The following is a 20687-nucleotide window of genomic DNA, read 5'->3' as shown; positions in this document are numbered from 1 at the left end:
ACCATTACAACATTTTCACTGTCCTGTCATAAATCTCCATTTATTACATTTCATCTGATTTTCACTATATTCAGCAGCTTGCATTTCACTCAATTGCACAGGGTAGCTGGTATGTATGTACTCATATGGAACTGTACAAGTGGATAATAAAGTTTATCACTGCAGTGAGAGTTAGGGTTGGCAAAAAAGAGAATTCAACCTAATGACCTGAGGAAATATTTTCCAAGAGAGCAATTCACCTTAAACACTGTACAGTGTTTCTTCCTAGAAATCAAAGTTATGGATGAAAAATTCAGTCTTAATTTAAATCTGAGGCCTAACTCAAAAAGGGTATAGTATGAATCTAGTTAAATACAGAAGTGATTTTGTTCCCAAGGGGCCTGAACATTCACAATAGTAAGACTACCTTGTTCTTCCAGGCTACTCTCAGTCTATGTCAGGTGTCATCAGGATATGTTTGATTTAGTTAGGAGCAGCATGGTGGTCAGAAGTAGGGAGAGCCCAGTCAGACAGAGGCTAAGGAAATAATTTTGGCATTCATAGAAGTGACACTTGTTTGTCCTCTTTTGTTAGACTGAGCTTGTAGTACTCCTACCAGAAGGAGACAAGAGTAACCCAGCAGCCTGGGCACTGCTAAGTCAGCCATGACCCCACAAAGCTGCTGAAAATGAAGTAAAAATTAGTCCTCAAATATTAACTTTCCATTTGTGCAAGAACTCATCTGAACTGTGCAATTGTCCAAGACTTGTAGTCTTGCCTGATCACTAAAATGAGCCTTAACTGGAAGCACAACTTTGTCAGCCTCAGAAATAATGTTGAAGGAGTAATCTTTTTTACTTCAGCCCTTCAAGCATCTCTTGTCACAGCATTTAATCCATTTCTCAGACTCTTCCTCTTCAAATATGTCCCTGTACCGGCCTCTACTTCAGCATTAGTCCTATCCCACATCCTAACCGCAAAACAAAAATACAAAATGCTGATATAAAGATGTACATGTCATCAATAAAGGTGTGGATATTTCAAGTTATATTTTTCCCTTAGCCCCTTGCTCCCTGGGCTGTCCTTAAGATGTAACTAAATAAAAGATCGCAAGGCTGTAATATCAAGTGTCACTGTTGGCTCATAGCCTCTCACTGCTTCAGGGTAGCTTCTCCACAGACTTAAGTTATGAAAACCTTCCACATTCCAAGTCAAAGAAGGAGAGAGAAATTAAAAAATATGGACAAGCAGGGATTTACTGTTTGATTTTTCTCTATTCTTTTGTTTTCTTTTATTTTCTCTATTTTCTTCCTTTCCTATATATAGAGCAATAGCATAAAGCTATAGCCCATGTGATTGAAATATAAACTTGACTCTAACCTAACTTGAACCCCAGCTCTTGAAAGCATCCTCAAACCTATACCATACTATATCAAAGAAAGTAGCTCAACATAGCAAAAAGCTCACTTCTGACAGCCAAGAATTATCCACATTTCTCCATTCCCATCCACATTGTTAACAAAATGGCCTTTGCTCATTTCCTTGACAATGGCTAATGATATAGATAGATATAGATATAGATATATAGATAGATATAGATATAGATATAGATATAGATATAGATATAGATATAGATATAGATATAGATATAGATATAGATATAGATATAGTTAGATAGATAGATAGATAGATAGATAGATAGATAGATAGATAGATAGATAGATAGATAATAGATAGATGTACACATAAAGACCAAGTCTTTAGGCTTTAGGTTCAGAAAACAGAAGCTGATTAGCTGAAGGGTATTTTTATAAAGATACAAACTGTCTAAGCAAGGAACAGATTTTTAGTTTGCATCTCCTAGAGCTATTCATTTTGGAGTTGAAGGCACTTTGCTTGAGGAAAGGCTGTCCTTAAATTAGAACTGTGGTTCTTGTTCAGTTAAAGGTGATTCACTTTTCTCTTCTGCCACATAACTGAGATTTCACTTCAAGATTTAATTCATAACTCGTGCCCCGTGCCATCAGGAGAAGCAGGAAGTACTTGAGCCACTACCCATTCTCCCAAGAGATCTCCAGCAATTATGCATTTACTGAACTCTGCACAGTCCCTGAACATGTACTAGGGCTTAGCACTAGACTTCCCCAACCTTCTGGTTTCCAAAATTAAATGGACTTGTATAAAGAGGCACCTGTCCTTAACTTGAAATATAGTCTACTCTTACCAAAAAAACTGAAACAAAACAAAACAAAAAATTAAAGAAAAAAATTTTTAAATCTACCTTTAGACTGTTTTATGCAGTAACCCTATTCTTAACCCTATTCCTGAAGTAAACTATGAAAATCCAGCCACCAAGACCTGTGCCCTAACAATGCCTAGTACTGGTTGTGGCACCTAGGATTTAAGCTGATCACATTGCTCACAGAGTACTGAAGCATAAATGTTTTGTACAGGTCATTCTGAACATGAGAAAGAAAATACTTCATTGGAGTTCCCACTTACAAATTATCTTTGTAATTTTTTTTTTTTTTTTGCATGTGGAAAATCTGCTAACTTATTGCAGTAATCTGTAAATGTATGTATGTGCATGTGTATGTGTGTGTCTTTGTGTGTATCAAAACTGTTTTCTTTATCAGAGGTAGTTCCCATTTTCACCATTTCCCACTGGAAAGGGTATAAAATAAAGAATTTTAAAATAATGTGCAGACAAAATAACACCTCTGCTTGAAACCAATTTCCTATCATCTCACCGTTTCTCACAGTTAGCAACAAGTGCTATACACCTCACTACAAATAACTGGCATTGCACTCTTTCCAGTCTAAAAGTACTGTGAAATATTAGATGTGAATTTGCAAAAGTGCTTAGGTGCTACATGCCAAGCAATTCCAATTGCAGCGAGATTTCTGGGTATGCAGTGACAGCACATAAAGAACATAACGCAGGTTATGTTCTCATAACAGCTCAGGTGAGGCTGTGCGTGGTGGTGTCTGTCTTAACTCCTAGAGTGAGACACCGGCCACTTCTTCCCATACCTCCATGCTCTTGTGCTTTTATGGGGAAGGAGAAGATGTCCATGCTGGAACAAACCTCTGTGGCTTGCAGCCAAGTGTGAAGCTAACAAGCATTGCTGTCAGATCTATGGGGAGCTCCATGCCTTCACACAGCTGCTGTGGGACTGCTGCTTACAGCAGCAAAGCAGGCATGGGTCTGTTTCAGAAGGAAGTCTGCTTGGTACTTTCTGGAGCTTAAGTCTGATGTATAAAGAGGAGACCATGTGAAGACTTTTGTTTATCATGTTAAATTTACAAGCATCATCTGCTTAAAGCTGATTAGTTGCTGAAGAATCTAAATGTAACATAGGAGACAAAGATCAAATATGATGTTCAAAGGATATACTGTAAATCCAGTTTATCACATGGCTATTGCCACATAAATTATGATAAATTTTTTTCTGTGTATAGACAAATGTATGATTTGTGGCAAAATCTTTTTTATTGCCATGAATTTCTGCTCAGTTCCTTGTTTTTTACTTGTTAATGAACATTAACAAGTTAAAAGATTAAATTATTTTGCAGATGGGCTCTAATGGAAGTTAAGCAAACTTTTTTTTTTAATCCAAAACATACGAACAATATATGTTTCTGCATGTAACTTACAGACATGTTTTGAAAATGTAGCAAGGCAAACATGGTTTATACCTATATACTATGGCAGAAATCCAATATTCATCTGCTGTTCATATTGCAAGAAAATGAGATCATTAAGGTCAGAAAGAACAGCTGCTTTAATTATAACACCCCGATATATCATAACAAAATTTTCATCATCTCACACAAACTCTAAGAACATACCCCAGGGATTCATTTCTCTCATCCTGCTTTTTCTGGGGAAGGAACTTACATAAGTACACTCCAGAGCACTGACTGCTTTGAGAAGCTGTGTAAAACAATTTTACCCCAAGCTCAATAATGCTATGGCAACTGATAGTAATCTAACTTTTAAAGTCTTTATTCCTCTTTCTGTGGTGGCAGCAGTAGGGGAAGATATTTTTGACAGCTGAGAAGCTGCCCTGCAGGCTTCACAGTGCTGCTGCCACACATCCCCCCAGACTCCTGCTGAGGAGTGCTCGGTATCCACACCTACAGCTGGCAATGCTGGTCTGCCTGAGGAACCCAAAGGTATCCCTTCTTTAAGGGAATGGCTGCTTTGTGTTTTAACAGATGCTATGCTTCTGGTAGCGGAGAGATTAGAGGGACCATTCAACATTGAATCAGTCATGGATCCTATTGATGTCAAGATTTCTGAAGCCATCATGAACATGCAAGAAAACAGCATGCAGGTGTCAGCAAAGGTACTGTGTGAGTCATGCCTTCTCTGTTGTTGAATGTCACAAGTGGGGGGAAAAACATCTCCACCAATTTTTCTGTCTAGACTTTAAGAAAGATTGTCCAGACCACCAGAAATTACTTTTGTTTGTTCAACAGCTCACCAGACTGCTTTTGAATTCCTCAGCTATTTAAACAAGCTCAATTTTTTTTAAAAGGAAGTGGAAGGGAGAAAGCTACCATTTATTAAACTTCAAATTAATAGCTGTAAGAGATTTAAGGAAAATAGAGTGCTGAAAACCAGCAGTAACTCTTTAAGCATTATCCTGCGGAGTAAGTTTGGTAACTTCCACTCGTGTCTCATCTGTGATTCTCCATATTAGCTTCCAAACACATTTTGATTTATCTAGGTCAGACTGAAGCACAATGTGTTTGAGGTGAATACACAAAATGTTCCATTTAACCTCCTTTAATGGCCACTCTAGGGAAATACTACATTGGCCGGTCTCTGATTACCAGACTCAGTTTGATAGAGTTTTGTCTGGATTCTGACACAAAGATAAACAGACCTAATGATACCAGCTTCCTCCTTTCCATTTTTAATGTGTGTGTGTATACACAGATCACCACCACCTCTGAACCCCATATTAATAAGATCCTTCGAATTCAGTAGCAGGTGCTGTTGAGCCAATAGCCAACAATTAATGGCTTTGCCTTAACATTCATCGGTGCACTGAAATTCTAAAGTCAACAGTTTGCCAAGTTATCTGCATTAGGAGCTTCTGTCCCCCATTTAAGCCCCATTTAACCCAAACTGCCATCTAAGTCAGTGATTTTCCATTGCTTGGAAGGAAGCTGCTGTAGCTGGGAAAAAGTGGGGGGACAAAAAGCCGGAGCCTGAGGTTTACATTCTTCCTGTCAACCCAAAATTAGATGCTTTTTATGTCCCAAGTGCTGCAGGTTACTAAGAGTTTCCTTCAATATGCCATTTGCTTTCAACCTACATGACGTTCCTTGGATTTTAAAAGGAGTCTACATCCTGCAGGATGAGACTTTATTCTGGCACCAGTGATCAAGGTGTTTAACAGCCAAATTCTCTCAAATACTGTGGGAATTAAAGGCTAGCTTCAGCAAACCCAGCCCTAACCTCAAAAAAGAAACAAAAAATATTTTCACTTAAAACTCACCCCAGGCCCAGGTGTATTTTGTTTTCCTTTTTACTTGTTTGGTTTTCACAGTTTTCCCATTAGCTGGAAAGCTACATCCCCTGCCAGAGTCCAATGATGTTTTGGCATGAGCTCATCTCACTACTTGTTTGTAGCAGAGCAGACTGTTTCTCCTGTCCCTGAAAAATATTTTATTTGCTATAAAGATTAATACCAATACCATTTGCAATGCAGAGGTTTTTCTTCTAAGAGAAACCTAGGACAATATTATTTTTAATCTTGCAGAGCAGAAAAGAAATTATATCAGAAAAATTTATTTAATTATATTTTCATAGATAACAGAGCTGTCTATCCTTGAGGGACCTCTGTATATTCTCTGTGGACCATTATTCTCCTGAGATGTGATTTCCTTGATTTCCTAGGTTATATCCATCCTTTTTCATGTAACATGGAAATTTTTACCCTTTAAAAAAAAAGGCAAAGGCTCTGGTTGTAGTGCTGTTCTCTTCTTATGCCAGGTCAGACCTGCAGAGATAATATACGAGCAGACTTTGAATCCATCCTCTGTCATCTAATTTTTCCCCCTTATACATATTGACCACTTAGAGCTTCAGTGGAAATGACAGTTACCTCACCAGATGTAATGGGGTGCATGGAATGCAATTACAGACCTAATGTGGAAGAAAAGCCACTCTCGTCAATTATTCTGAGATGCCACTCAGACAGCTTCAAGCAGGGTGTTGAAATCATGGTCTTTTCTATCTTCTCATTCTTCAGACAATTTTGTACCTTTTATTTGACTGTACCTACTGAAAAATGTGGTGACTAGGAATCACAGCTATTTTTCCACAAGTCAGTCAGTGCCTTTTTCACAGTGGAAAAATGATGATGCACTAATAATGTTATGCCTGCAACACCCATATACACATAGATTGTTTTTCACCGCTGACATGCAGCCTTTTCTACTTAAAAATCTTGTTGATGTCTGGGAGAGGACTCTATGTTGTATTCAGTAGAATTTCTGGCCATGTTATATAATGTTGTTTTTCTTTTAAAAGGAATGGAAAAAATGAAAACAGAAGGTTTCTTCTTCAAGAAGCTCCCACTTGCTTCATCCTCTTTGTAGGCACAAAGAGGATGTAGAAGACACAAAGCTTATTTAATCCAAAATCCAATGCTCCTGTTATATAGTTATATAAATTTTCCCTATTCCAAAAATCCAAGAAAAAGCCAATGACTTAACTATTAGTCAGTGCAGACAGTCAAGGCTTATTGCTTGAGTTCACTCCTTGTCTTTCATTTCCTTAGAAGACATAAACCCTCTTCCTCTTTTGATGGCTGTATGTCAATACTGAGAGAATTATAGAGATACCACATGTACCTCTTCTATCTTTGTCCTACTGACAAGGGACATTCAGACTCAAACACATTCCAGTATTTCTCACTGCATAAAATGGCACATCTCTGTTCCCAGGCCATTAACTTCTCTTGTTTGTGTGATGATTATAGTCCATTCTTTTTGCACAGTTCACATTAAACATGTGCTAGTATTATGTTGAGATCCTCCAATTCATGACGAGGCTGCAATCTTTCTCTGTTTACTTGGTATTTCTCAGCAGTTTGTATTCAGCACTGGCTGCCTAGGAAGTCTGACCACAAATCTCTTGGTTTCTTGGCTGCTCACCTTGCACAACTGTCATGTCCCTTAATGACAGCCACACAAAATCCTTATTTTGCCTCAGGGAAGGTCCCATTCCTGGCAGCTATGACAACTGGAGACTCTTGTTGAAAAAGAGCAACAGTAGAAAGTCACATCCCAAGCCGCAAGGGCTTTCTGCTGGAAGGAACTTTGTGCTCTGAGTACACCCAAAGTTTCCCTTCTCCAAGAGAAGACAAGGACAGATGATCATCAGAACTGGTTTCCTTAGATTCCTTATCTAACACCTGCAGCCATTCTTTCATAGAACCTTCCACAAACCAAACCACAGAGAGTGCAAAACAAGCAGCCTGGGCTGCCTGAGACGCCTCCCGAGGCATCAGTACCTTTTAAGAATAGGCCTTTCAGCCTGGGTCTACCCAGACTAGAGTAATGTTCCCTGAAGGTTGCCTCTGGCAGAAGTCAGGGTGCAGTAGATTTACCTTGGATTTCTGCTTACAATAGCTGAGACAGGATATCCTCTTTATTGAAATCCTTCTGTTACTCTTCAGTGACAGATTTTTGGTATTTGAACAATATAGTGCTAAATTCAGTGTTCAGCAACATGTTGATTAGATTATTTCTCAGGCAAAATTTTTACATTTTGTGCATTGTTTCCCAAGGTTCAGCTCATATCTAGCTTAGTCATAGCATACATTTACATTTTCATTCTCATTCTCCCTGAGGTAATTCAGGTAGTCATATTCAGTCATAACATATAAATGCTTATTTCAATCTTGGCCAAATGTTTTGAGAGCCTTCACAATTTTCCCACAAGGCTGTCAGTACCAACACCTTTGATTCCCACTTCAAGTCAAAAAGTATGTGCTACATCTGCTCCATTTAAAAAACATGAATGTTTACTAGTTGATATCTCCAGAGATTGCTCATTCACAAGTGGAGGAAAACTCAAAAAACAGTGCAAAAGATGCAAACATCCATTTTTTTTGAAAGTGGAGAAAATTCCTAGTCTGGTTGCATCAGCATAATTGTGTCTCCATTGCTTCTTAAAACACAACATATTGAGCTATTTCCTGCAGCAGCCTGGTCCTATACAGGTTATTATTGTTAGACTGCTGTGAGAGTCATTTGGCTGCCATGACCAGATTTTTCCACTTTCATACAGTCTATCCCATAACAGAGTTTCCCTTTAGTAAGTTCTTGAATCTGCTTTTATCTGAGTTGATGGATGTGCCATTTTAACCTATAAATATATGTTCCTTCTCAGCAATTACTTCAGCTAAATGGATGAATGAGCTCCATGACATAGCAGACTACCTATGCATTATTTATAAGGAGGATATCTTCACAGAACTACATCCAAGGTTCTTCTTAAAATAGTCCACAAGTTTCATATTAAGAAAACCTCTTCATTTATCTGTGTTCTTTCCAGAGCTCTGTGCAGGAAAAATATAATGGCATTTCAGGTAAAAAATCAATGCTATTCTATCTGAAGAGTCAATGGAGCAGAATCATATAGAGACACTCAACTGGAAACACTGAGCACTAGCACATGGATAAATAACAGTATGACCCAAGACTTCACAGAGAACAAACTATGTCTTCTGCAAAATTCTAAACTTCAAATTCTCCTGGGAAAGGGGCTCTTTTTTTCCTACAGTATCTACATCCTGGTCCTGAAGGAGATACTTCCATTTAGACAGCTCAAGAGATTTAATTCTTCACTGGCTCTGTTGATTTGTTCTCATGGCTTGGTTCATATCCTTGACCATAGAGATTTGGTCCATTTGAGCTTTAACTGCAGTTCAGTGGGAAATGGTTTCATGTTATAAAATCTTAACAAGTGTCTCAGATATCCCAGAACATCCCAAACTACTGTAGATGCTGATAAAAGAGAAACAGAAGGCAGCTTCTGATCTCCCCTATCTTAGATGTATAGCTTAAATGTAGACACATACAGGATGACAATTAAAACTAGCGTTCTTAATTTCAAATGTAATCCATTCTCTAAATTCAGATTAAATGGACTGCACCAATTATATATAAAATACAATTTTTTAGAGAGTGGGTTTATGTTATCAATTCACAGCATGTATAATGAAACACCTGAATATTTTTCCAGAAATTGTTCAATACCTCTCAGTAGCATTGCAAAGAAGTATTTCTTGTGCTTCTTCTTAGGAAGCATTTGTTAATATTAGTTATCTTCTTTACATTTTGTGTTCTGTCACTTAATACCAGGATGTAAATTAAAAAACATCTCTTTTGCACTCAAAATTCAGTTACTGACTATTGTATCCTTACTGCATTTCTGTTAGGTCATTTAAAGAGCAAGTTATTTCTTTTTCTGTGATGTAAATGAATCTAAAATTAAATCATTAGATTAATTAATTAATTTTATCTGTTAAATACTGTCTAGTTTCCATCTCTATTATTGTCTGACTATATGTAAATTGGTTTGTATAAAACCTCTTGCTTCAACTATCTGTATGAAGATAAATGCCACAAAGTCTCTGTTGGGTTTTTTTCAATACATCATAAGAAAGATGAAATATAAACTGTGTAGACTTGCAGTTGCACCACATGGTCATACAAGTAGCTTAACAATCACACACTGGGACATTTAAGGAGACGTGCCCTCACTTTCCTTTCTCCTGAGAATCTAGTTTTATGTTTTAGATAACTGTCACTTGCTTTGCAGGCAAATGCCCAGTTGCTTAATTGAGTAAATGGGATTTCATAGATGCCTAAATAAACAATTATGTATTCAGTGCATAACTTATCTCAAGTCAGAAGAAACTTAAGTAAACTTTTCAAAGTATAATTCATGCTCTTAACATATAGATTACATTGTACATTTAAATTGTACACTATCCTACGCAATTATGTACAAATCTTGAATATTAATCTTAGTTGAATTTTCTTCACAGATAAAAAATAAGATTCTTTCCTGATGAAAGATTTAGAGCTTTACAAGCTAAAATAATTTTTCTTAGTTGATTACATTAATTTATTGTCCAATAGAACCCAGGACTAGGGAGGCTTGAAACTCTTTAAACAGATATTCTCAAACCAGACCAAACAGTATTCCACTCATAAATTAAAAATCCCAATGGCTATACAACAGCTGACCTGCTGGACTTTGAGCCAAAGCAGACTTGATGATTGGACATATATTTAGTATGAATCAGCTTCTTTCAGCAAATTTTGAATCATCTGGGGCCTCAAAATTAACATTAGGAAACCTAACTGAGAGCAAATTTAATGTACCCTGAAAGAAACAGAAGTTTCACCACGGACGTGGGTCACTCTTCCATGGGGTGCAGTCCTTCAGGCACAGCCTGCTCCTGTGTGGGTCCCTTCACAGGGTCACAAGTCCTACCAGGACCTGCTCCAGAGTGGGCTCCTCTCTCCATGGGCTGCAGGTCCCTGCCAGGACCCTGCTCCAGCACAGGGCTCCCACGGGGTCACAGCCTCCTCTGGGGCACCACCTGCTCTGGTGTAGGTCTCCTCCAGGGGCTGCAGGCAGATATTTGCATCCCCATGGACCTCCATGGGCTGCAGGGGCACAGCTGCCTCACCATGGGCTGCACCACAGGCTGCAGGGGAATCTCAGCTCAGGCACCTGGAGCACCTCCTGCCCTCCTTCTGCACTGACCTTGGGGTCTGCAGAGCTGTTCCCATCACATGTTCTCATTCTGCTATTCTCTGGCACCCATTACAACTGCACAATGATTTATTTTTTTTTTCCTTCTTAACTATGTTATCATGGAGGCATTACCATTATTTCTGATTGGCCCAGCCTTGGCCAGCAGAGCCTCTGCCCTGGAGCCAGCTGGCATTGGCTCTGCTGGACATGGGGGAAGCTTCGAGCAGCTTCGCACAGAAACCACCCCTGGAGCACCCCTGCTACCAAAACCTGACCACAGAAACCAACATAGCCACACAGAAAGGAGTCATTTGGTCATACAGTCAAGACACAGCATCATTCGAACAGACTGTGTATGGCATTAGGGTTTTGTATAATATATCTTACGAGAAATTCTGACATTTAATTTTTTTTTTCTTTTGGGTGGAGGCAAAATGTTTAAACAGCCAAAATGCAACTGTCACAAAACCATAAGGATGATTCTAAAACTGAAAAAGTTGGTACAAAGGCAAAAACTAGGATGCTACCTTTTGAGAGCACTTGGAAATTACAACTCCATGGATATTCTTTCTCTTTTTGGATGTGCAACTTGTGTGAAAATGCATCTGGGAAATATGCTTGATATCCAGTAGTCCAAAGTGTCCTCTGTGTCCTTTAGTACCTACCAAATACACAATACTGAAACTATCTTTCCAAATGGAAGTATATGAAAAATTTCATAACCCCGAACATTATTTTCTACACCCAGAAAACAAACACACTAGCAGAAAATCATTATTACTGTTGCCCACTCAGTCTGCCTCATCCTTCTTTTAGGGAGAGATTGGTAGGGAATAAGAAAGTTATCCAGTTGCAAGACTATTTCATCATTGACCTTTTCTCTAAGACTACAAATAAGATTGCAAGGTAGAAAGAGCTGTAGGTAGGGATTATGGATGACCTGTGATTCTGGGTAAATACCACATTTTTACAAAACTGAAAACAGTTATCAACTATGTTCTGCCACAAAGAACATCCTTTTGTGCATTTTTCTTCCTGGAAAGACAGCAATTAAGATGTTTCAGATGTTAATTTCTCATAATAATCACCTTCTTAAATTAAAGGGGTTTTAAAGTCCCTGTATGTTTCTATACCTTCACCACGTGATTAATAATTCTAAATTATTAACCTGAGTTTTAATGCAGGCCAAGCACTCAATTCACAAGTATAAAAATGTCAGTCAAACCTTGTTTCAAGTATACAAAAGAAAGAATAAAGAGGCTACAAAATACCAGCTCTCCTTTTTTTTATGATTTTCATATAACCAACATATAACCATGAATGTCTTTTTCAGGTTTTCCAAGGATGTGGCCAACCTAAACCAGCACCTGCCCTGAGATCTTCCCGTTCTGTCCCTGAAAACTTCAACACCAGGTTTAGGCCATATAACCCAGAGGAGCGACCTACAACTGCTGCTGGTACAAGTTTGGATAGGCTGGTAAGGTGAAATATATTCCATCTTCAAATTATTACAAAAGGCTTGGCTATATACTAGAAGGTGGTCATCTCCTGATTTAATAATTTTATGATCACTCTTTATAGTTTCTTTTCCAGCTGTTCCAGCATTCTGTAAAGCTTTTGTTGGTTTTTTTTTTCCAGTGGAAATGGTATAGGATTTTGTTGTAGGAGAGCAGTATGGCTCAGTTTTTCTGTATTAGACTTGTTAGAAGAGAATAAACTGTTTCCTAGCAGCCAAAAACCACATAAGCCTTTGCAGATACTTTGCAGTATAAATTATGTATCAAAAGTGCTCTACGACAATATTTTATTTTTTTATTTTATTTTATTTTATAAAGAAGTTATGTATTAAGGCCATTTTTATCATCTAGTTCTTTAACTTAAACCCTTGCAAAGGCACCTTGATTTGTTTCACTTCTTTACTTAATTATAAAATTACCACTGCTTTATTTCTATCCATCTCAACAACTGTCTAATCAGCTAAAACTTCAGTGATCGTTAATCTTGCTTTACTTATTCAATCATTTTGGAAAGAAAAATACTTTAGCATAAGATCATTTTCTTTACTACCAATCATCAGTTTCACGTTTCAGACTTCAATGTTCCTGCTATTTATATATCTATAGATTAATAGAGGGCTAATTACTACAGCCAGTAGTTACTACCATCCCAGCAATCACCTCTAGGTAAAACCAATGAGCATAAATGAGGAGTTTCTTATTTTAAAAAGGCTGTATTACATCCCCTCAGCTTATTGCTGCACACTTGCAGAACACTGGTCTGACTTGCTGAAGAGAGTACCCAAATATACCAATGCAGATGAGGACCCGGGTATCTCCTTGACACCATCATTCATCAAATTCATGTGATTGTCACAGTAGTTTTTCACAGTGCCAAGTCTTTCAAATCACTTCTGTCTATGCTGTGCTCTATGTACTCTCCTGTCAATTTTCATGGTAACTCAATAGGAAAATAACATGGCATTTCTAGTCAAGACATGGGATTACCCTGCAGCAAAAAGCAACATTTGCTAGTTCTCAACTTTTGAATTAGTGTAGCCTGGTTATCCTAAAAGGAGAAGCAGAGAAGATGCTTACCTGCATTGTAGATCCTACCACAGCAGGATCATAGCGCAGTGCAACATCTCAGGCTAAAAATCTGACTGGCAATACTCAATCTATATTTGATGGGATCTTAATTTTACCCTTTCACTTCAGATTCAGAGAACCAGTCCTTCTGCATTGCTTGGAGCAGAGGCCTGGATCTTAATGTAGAATTGGCCAAGGTGAAGTGAAAGGTCACCAAAGCCTTTATGTTTCAATCATGCTTTGTCAAATCTAAAGGTTGCAAACAGCTGAAATGGGAGGAAGAGCACAAAAAGGAAGGCACTGGAAGCCCAGCTCAGCTTGGATTAGTCTGAGTAATGTAAAAACAGTTCAAGCATTTCTGTAATGAAAAATGAAGGTTTAAGATACATTACATATCAACGTAAAAAGAATACTTCTGAACACATTAATATTCTTTTTAAAATACTAACTTGCAAAATACTGAGCAGCACACTGTATAAAACAGAGATATGTCCTAAGCTGCCAGCCTTTAAAGGCTGAAACTAATGAAAGTTGCCAATGCAGATAATTCTTTATAACTTCTAGACTTTGAAAGGGGAACTTATCTCCATATGATTTAACTCATTTTGTTCATGCATTATTTCAGGAAAAAAACAAGGAGTTTTGTATTTCTGCTGTTAATTTAAAAAAGTGTTCAAATCAAATTCCTATTTCCTGATCTTGCTGATGGTATTTAAAGTAATTACTGTTTATGGTCTGTTAATGATGAGTGTTGGTATCAAATCCACCTTCAAATGGCAGTGATGAATGTGTTGTCTCCTTCTGGGCTGGGACCAACCATCTCTCAATTCAGAGATGGCTGCTGATCTCAGTGGAGCTAGGAAAGGTAGTTTATGTGGATTAGAGCAGACGGCCTTATTTCAGAGCTGTAATCCCTTAGCAGCTCTTGGGAAAGGTCACTGCCTGCATCTCACACCATCTTGTGTAATTTTATCCAGAAGGATAGAAATGCTACACTCCTGCCTCACAGAAACACCATTTAACCTGTGTTAGAATCTCAGCTTTCCATGTGCTGAATCATTCCCCAAATGACGTATCTCTCTTCATTAACTATAGCCAGAGCTTGGAGGACCAACTTCATTTGGATACTTCCAACCCTTGCATTGTTAACAGGATGTAAGGAGGACCACATGCACAGCAGTTTTCCTGTCTGCACACTTATCATTTTCTGTTGCTTATTTCATATAAATACACTGCAATATTAGTATTTTGTTGGTAATTTCAAACACTTAAAGACCATTTTGATTATTATAGATATAAGAAACAAGATTTTTCTTGTGATTCTGAAGACTGTTCAGTGTTACATTAAGTCCATTCTGGAGTTTGTGTTCATGAAACACTGTCAGACCATTTAACTTTAAACTGTCACCACAAAGTCCAAACATACAGTTACCAAAACCTCAAAAGAAGTGACAAAGCATTCTACTTTTATCTGTCTTTGACAGCAGAAAAAAACAAGTTTAGAAAATATTTCCTCTGCATTTCAATACAAACATGCAGCATATCTGAACTGAATTCTGTTTTGCTCCTGTTCATATCCCCACTTACAAGCTTAATTCATTTGGCCATATTTTATCAGGTGTGTTGCACAAAGCAGCCCTCATAAGAAGCCTACACTGAAATTACCAGGTACTGAACCCACCTGAGAAAGTGCTCCTTCATCCTTGCCTGAGCTTATGTGATTAATCCAGCTATTCCATTCCAAAAGGAGGGAAAGTGATTTCTCTGTGTTATTGTCATAGCTGTAACAAGTAAGGCTTAACAAATAAGAAATAGATCAAAATTAATTATAAGAAATATGGAAAAACTTAAATATCCTCCAAAAGCTATGGTATATGTGGTTTTAAAGCATCTGATGGATTTAGGAAGTTATGTAGAGTTTGAGAGTCTTGTCTAAGGATGGATGAAAAGCACCATCTGAGACATCCTAGGGTATCTGAAATATAGGACCAGCAGAGGACTAAAGGAGACCAGTAGACCCCTGGAGCAGCAGAGGGGAGCTGGCTTGAGTACACTACAGAAGCTCAAGCAATTCAAGATACTTATGCTCAGACAATTCAATGACATCTTCACAGCACTGGGCCTAAAAGGCTCTTTCTGAAGTCAGTGGAGAGAGACATATATCTTTGGAGAGTGATTCACCCCGTCTGTCACAGACATTGCTCAAAGACTGGGAAATAATAGACTCAGCTGGAATATCCACATGTAGATAGACAAGATGGACATGCCTTGGAGTATTTAAGTCATCTAACTGAGCTTTAAGATAGAACAGTAATTTGAGACTTACGCTCCCCTGGACTGGCAGCTGAAGTCTGGACAGAACACTCTAGTGGATGTTCACTATGAGGCATCCAAGTGGGAGAACAGAACAGTTCTCTGCAGGTTGCACCATGTGAAATTCAGCTACATAAATATAGTCACCTAATGCTCTTTGAGATGCCTGTGCTCTTCAAGATGTCCAAAGGTGAAAGTGAGGTTACAGGAGACTGTTTGGGAGTAGGGTGGAATATATCAGAGCTGCTAAATTCACTTGCTCTGCCTTCATTCAGATAACTGTATTCCACCTTATACTGATTATAACAGTAGCAAAAATGAGGACTTTTCTGATTCAGTGTAGAAATCCACAGTGCAGATACCTAGAACCAGCTACCTTGATTTGAGTCCAGATGGCTTTAATTTTTACAGAGAGAAATATAGGCCTTTCTTCAGTTGTCGAAGCATGGGTTTAGGCAACTGATTTGAGATCATATATTTCTAAAGCACAATTCATTTCATCCTAAGATATAGACCTGAACAGCTCAGAGAAATCTTTCCATATCCCTCTACTACAAAGTGCCAAAAAGTGACGATCTTAGTCCAAGCATATAGCAAGTACATCTGAAGATCAATAAATTTAGAAATTGTCAAAAGTCAAAATAATTTTAACCACTAAGCACACCTGCTTCTGTACAGCATGATCAAAAGTTTCTCATTTGAAGTCAACTGCTTATAAAGACTCGTTATCTTCTCTGTGGTTGCCTGTTTGGTATAACCTGTGGTTTATTTTGTTTTGTTTTGTTTTGTTTTTCTGTTCCCTGAATCTGTTTCCCTCTTGCTTCCCAGAGGACTATCTGGAGGACAATGCAGCATGGTGTAAGCTTTGGTATTCTTATTCTTCACTTCATTCCCATTTGTCTTTGTACAATGCTGGACAAAATACTTGTTTAAGTTTCACCTTCACCATCTTTACTTTGTGTGTGTATCTTGTAGTCCAAAATACTAGCAGTTCTTTCCATAATTTTGCATTCTAATTTCATTTTGCCCAGTGCCCAGAGCTGCTGTTGCCTTCCAGTATTTTTCTCTCACCTCAAGGATGATGCTTTATCCCCAGAGAGGAGCTATGTGAACTAAAAACTGGTGTAAGCATCCCCATAGTCTCAAACCCCACAGGGGTGTGTGGAGTAACACAGACACTACAGTAGCATTTGGCTCTGAGTCCTGTGCCTGGAGCAATGGAAATGAGCTCCCAGGCCTTCCTGAGCTCTCTCCCTAAAACTGCCCTTGTCTCGCTCGCCAATCTCCTTATGCTTTACAGCTTCATAAGTTTTTGTGGCTATTAGAGGTCCCTGGTTCCAGACAGAAAAGCTTTCCTCAGCAGAGCTCATTCAGCACAGCCCAAGGGGAAGGCAGGAACATTGCACAGATTTGCATTTAGCATGGACTTAATAGTCCAGCTTCTTAGCAGGACTAATTAGTCTACAGAGAGCACCATGCTGATACAGCCATGCTGTTTCCTGTGTTTGAGCTGCCCCAAGTACCTCTGTATCCACCACATCACTGTACAGCAGTGCTGTCTTAATTCAGCTGGAATTTCTCCCGAGAACATACTGCAGCCTGACCTGGCTGGACGTGTATAAAATAATTCCACATCTCCTTTCAGGAAGACATGGAAGTTTTCTTGATTTTTCACCTGGGAGCTGATGCACTATTAAACATATAATACATAATGCACATGCATACTATGGAGACAAGCAACTGAGAAATTGGCTGTGGCACTCATGGGTGATTTGCATTCACGTACAGTACAGTGGCTGCATAGATTAGTGGATGAGCATGCACCCTGTCTGAGAAAGAACACCTTTTATGCTCTTTACCCTGGGGAGGGGAATATACTGTGTCACACTTTGTGGGAAAATGTTCTTTTAGCATCCCTACTGATTTCCTTAAAGTAAAAGTAGATAAAGTCTCAATTTCCATGAGAAAAATACCCTGAACTATCCTTTATAGGAATAAATTCTGATGCACTTTAAGTCTCTTTAACTTTTTTGTTCCACTGTGCTATGTTTTTCGTTACAGTGAAAAAACGTGATGGTAACCTAATAAATCAGTTGTGGGCAACTTTTTCCCAGTGCTCCAAAACTACATGAAATAGAAAATATGACTTTAAAAAAATATAATCTGCTTTGCATTTTCACTATAAAAGACTAAAAGTAACAGGACTGTATTCAGACATTGATCTGAATTGGCCAGGGAATCCTCCAAGGCACTCCTAAAAGTGAAGTTTTCATTTAAGTTTTGTTAGACTCCATTTGGTCCACAATCTTGAACTGTTAAATACATACCACGATAGCACAATATTCCTGGGATAGATGTTTATCCTCAAGGTATTTTTTTTCCTCAAGAGACCCCAGAATAAAATCTAGAAGATATAAGTCTTAGAGGGTTTAAAGTTCTGGGATTAATTTTCAAATATCTTCAGTATACTGAGGCCATAGGATAAGATATGAACAATGAGCCTGTAAAATACATCATAACTCTGGAGTTTTGGGTCACACTCTGAAGGCTGAAGATGACAGGCTTTCTTAAGTGTTTTAGAAACCCACTGGCTTCCCACAGGCTACTACCCCAAAACCCTTAGACTGCTGTTGGATTTGATAACTCTGTGGTGTTATCTATGCGATGATCCTCCAGTTTTACATTTTGCATGTTTAGATAGAGTCCTATTTCTTATTATCTGTTTGGATGCAATATGCAAAATGAATAAATGTGTTTTACCACCTTTGTTGAGGTCAGTTAGCGATTTGGTGTTAGATTTAGGCTTTCATTGGTTCTCCAAAAATAAGGGTTTTCCTAGTATCAAGTTCTGTTTAGCCTCAGTTTCTGTCTCACAGCAATATCTAAGTTTAAGTCTGTGCGATCATTTTTTCCCTCATGGTAAATGCCATTTCCAGGTGGCAAAGGTGGATGAATGATGGTGGCTGTCAGAACCCTCCTGGGAGACCTGACAGAGTCCTGTTTTTAAAAACGGTGATATTATTCCATCCCCCAGGTGGACAGTTGTGCATGCTGCTGTATCTGATGCATTGCATTCCGGACGTGCGTGAGGAGGTTGTTAAGACAGAGCTTTGTTACAGTGGTTGCCTCTGTCTTCAGGTGGAATGGGTCTGCGTGCTGCTCAGACCCTGACTAGCATGGGCAAGGAAAGGCCATCTCCCAGCAGGGACAGGGGCCACACGTCTCCACGTTAATTAGTTGTCAAAGAAAATGCACAAATCTTGACTGCCATGCAGTTTCTGCCTTGCCTGAAGAGTGATGTCTCATGGAACACAGTGCCTGCTTGATCATCTTCTAAAATGGACTTTTTAGTACTAGTTGAACTTCCTTTACCTGATGGGTGTGAAGACCCACTGAGAGTCATCATCTCATTTCCAGGAAAGTCTTAGGGGTGTGCATGGTACTATGGATCACTGTTAGAGAGGTGGGGTATACAAAACCTGCAGATAGAATCCGGTCTTAATCACCAGACTTTCGGCAAAGATGAAGATGAAGCAATGGCACAGTCATGGGTCCTCACTTGGTGTACATTGATAAATTATGTCATTGCTGAACTTGGCTGTTAGAGTAAAGAGAAGGCTAAAATTTGCACATCTGTGCCCTAACAAACCAGATAAACATGAACTGGGATTTATTTGTCCTAGTTTTTCATGTTTCTAATGTTGCAATCAAAGTCTGAGCTATCACTTCATTCCTTTACTAACAGATGTAAATAGCACCTCCAGAGCTTGCTTAAAATACTCATTTAGAGAAGACAATAATCTGAATTACCCTCTTCTCCCCACTGAGGATGAATAGAATCTGGATGATTAATTCAGAGATCCAATTTGTAGATGTCTAAATGTAACCATAATTCTTAGCATTTGAGCTAGGCTCTATGAATCAGATGTGCACAAAGGAGATTTCGATCTATAAGATATATTGACACATAGTTCTTATCATACTGCTAATCATACTCATTACTATGGTATCATCAGGTACCTAGAAGGATAGCTATACTCAAACAAAAATTGTTAATTTCAAGGCTGCACAACTTCTATTCAATGGAAATTTCACCTTGTAAATCTGGATTAAAATCTACTTTTTTCCATTTGATATTTCAGCTTCTGCTCAATAAAGAGTAGGGGTGTTTTCCAATACACAGAAAGTTTACAAACTTTCCAGCCTCTGGAAGATTAATCTAAGCAGGAAATACATTTGCACTGTTCTTTCCAAAGGTAGACATCACATTTCATTTCATGTGTCTGTGCATGAATCTGCAGAAGGAAAAGTCAGTTCTTAATGATCTTGTTCATGATAAAGATAGTCTACATTTAGTCTTCTATATTTAGTGTTTTGATATCATATTAGGAAAAAAAAATATGGCTTAATAATTTGTGGCAGGGCTTGTGTTGCCACTTGCAGTGCATAAACCATGCTTATTTAGATGCTTCCAAGTAATATGACAGTAACAGTGATGGCTGCCTGCCACCCTGGAAGGTGTTACACTGTGATGATGAATTCTTGCATTGTTAAGATGAGTGCAGCCAACAAGTTTTAAGTTTTCATAAAAAATGGAGAATTAGAGGGTCCTTTTTTGTGTGACTACAGAACATAAAATGTCTTTCCACAACAAAGTCAGTTGTGTACAAGTGTAGATGCCAAGCGAGAAATTAAAACTTTGTTAATTTCTAAATTAGTTTAAAATAGTGAATCTCACTCTCCAAAGAAAAACATGTTTTATGCTTTACTCGCAATTAGTTTTCTCCAGCCTTTGCAGATTATTTTATTTTGTTATACTGCAGCAGATGGATATATTGTGAACTTGTAACAGGAGTGTGCAGTGCTGAACTCCACTTAGAACAAAGAGTAGGCTACAGCAGGCTGAAACTGATTCCCCAAACTAAACATCTCATATGTTTTCCTTAGATTGTAATAGACAGAAAATGGCACTTTATGGACTTTGATATGTATTACGGTGTCTAAAGAGAGGT

At 38.3% G+C, this 20687-nt stretch overlaps 1 protein-coding gene across 1 annotated transcript in view; it reads left to right on the top strand.

Moving 5' to 3' along the window:
- The window catches only part of GPC6 (glypican 6), a 712773-nt gene that overhangs the window by 640553 nt on the left and 51533 nt on the right, over positions 1 to 20687 (top strand). The window contains exons 5-7 of the mRNA XM_005516797.2: positions 4201 to 4331; positions 12111 to 12254; positions 16504 to 16533. Coding sequence (XP_005516854.2) covers positions 4201 to 4331; positions 12111 to 12254; positions 16504 to 16533 — 305 coding nt within the window. The remainder of the gene's footprint in view (positions 1 to 4200; positions 4332 to 12110; positions 12255 to 16503; positions 16534 to 20687) is intronic.

The sequence above is a fragment of the Pseudopodoces humilis genome, chromosome 2, assembly GCF_049639895.1.
Source record: "Pseudopodoces humilis isolate 2021_Gansu_Grassland_sample_001 chromosome 2, ASM4963989v1, whole genome shotgun sequence".
In the NCBI taxonomy this organism is placed as follows: Eukaryota; Metazoa; Chordata; class Aves; order Passeriformes; family Paridae; genus Pseudopodoces; species Pseudopodoces humilis.
This window is presented reverse-complemented; position numbering and strand designations above follow the sequence as displayed.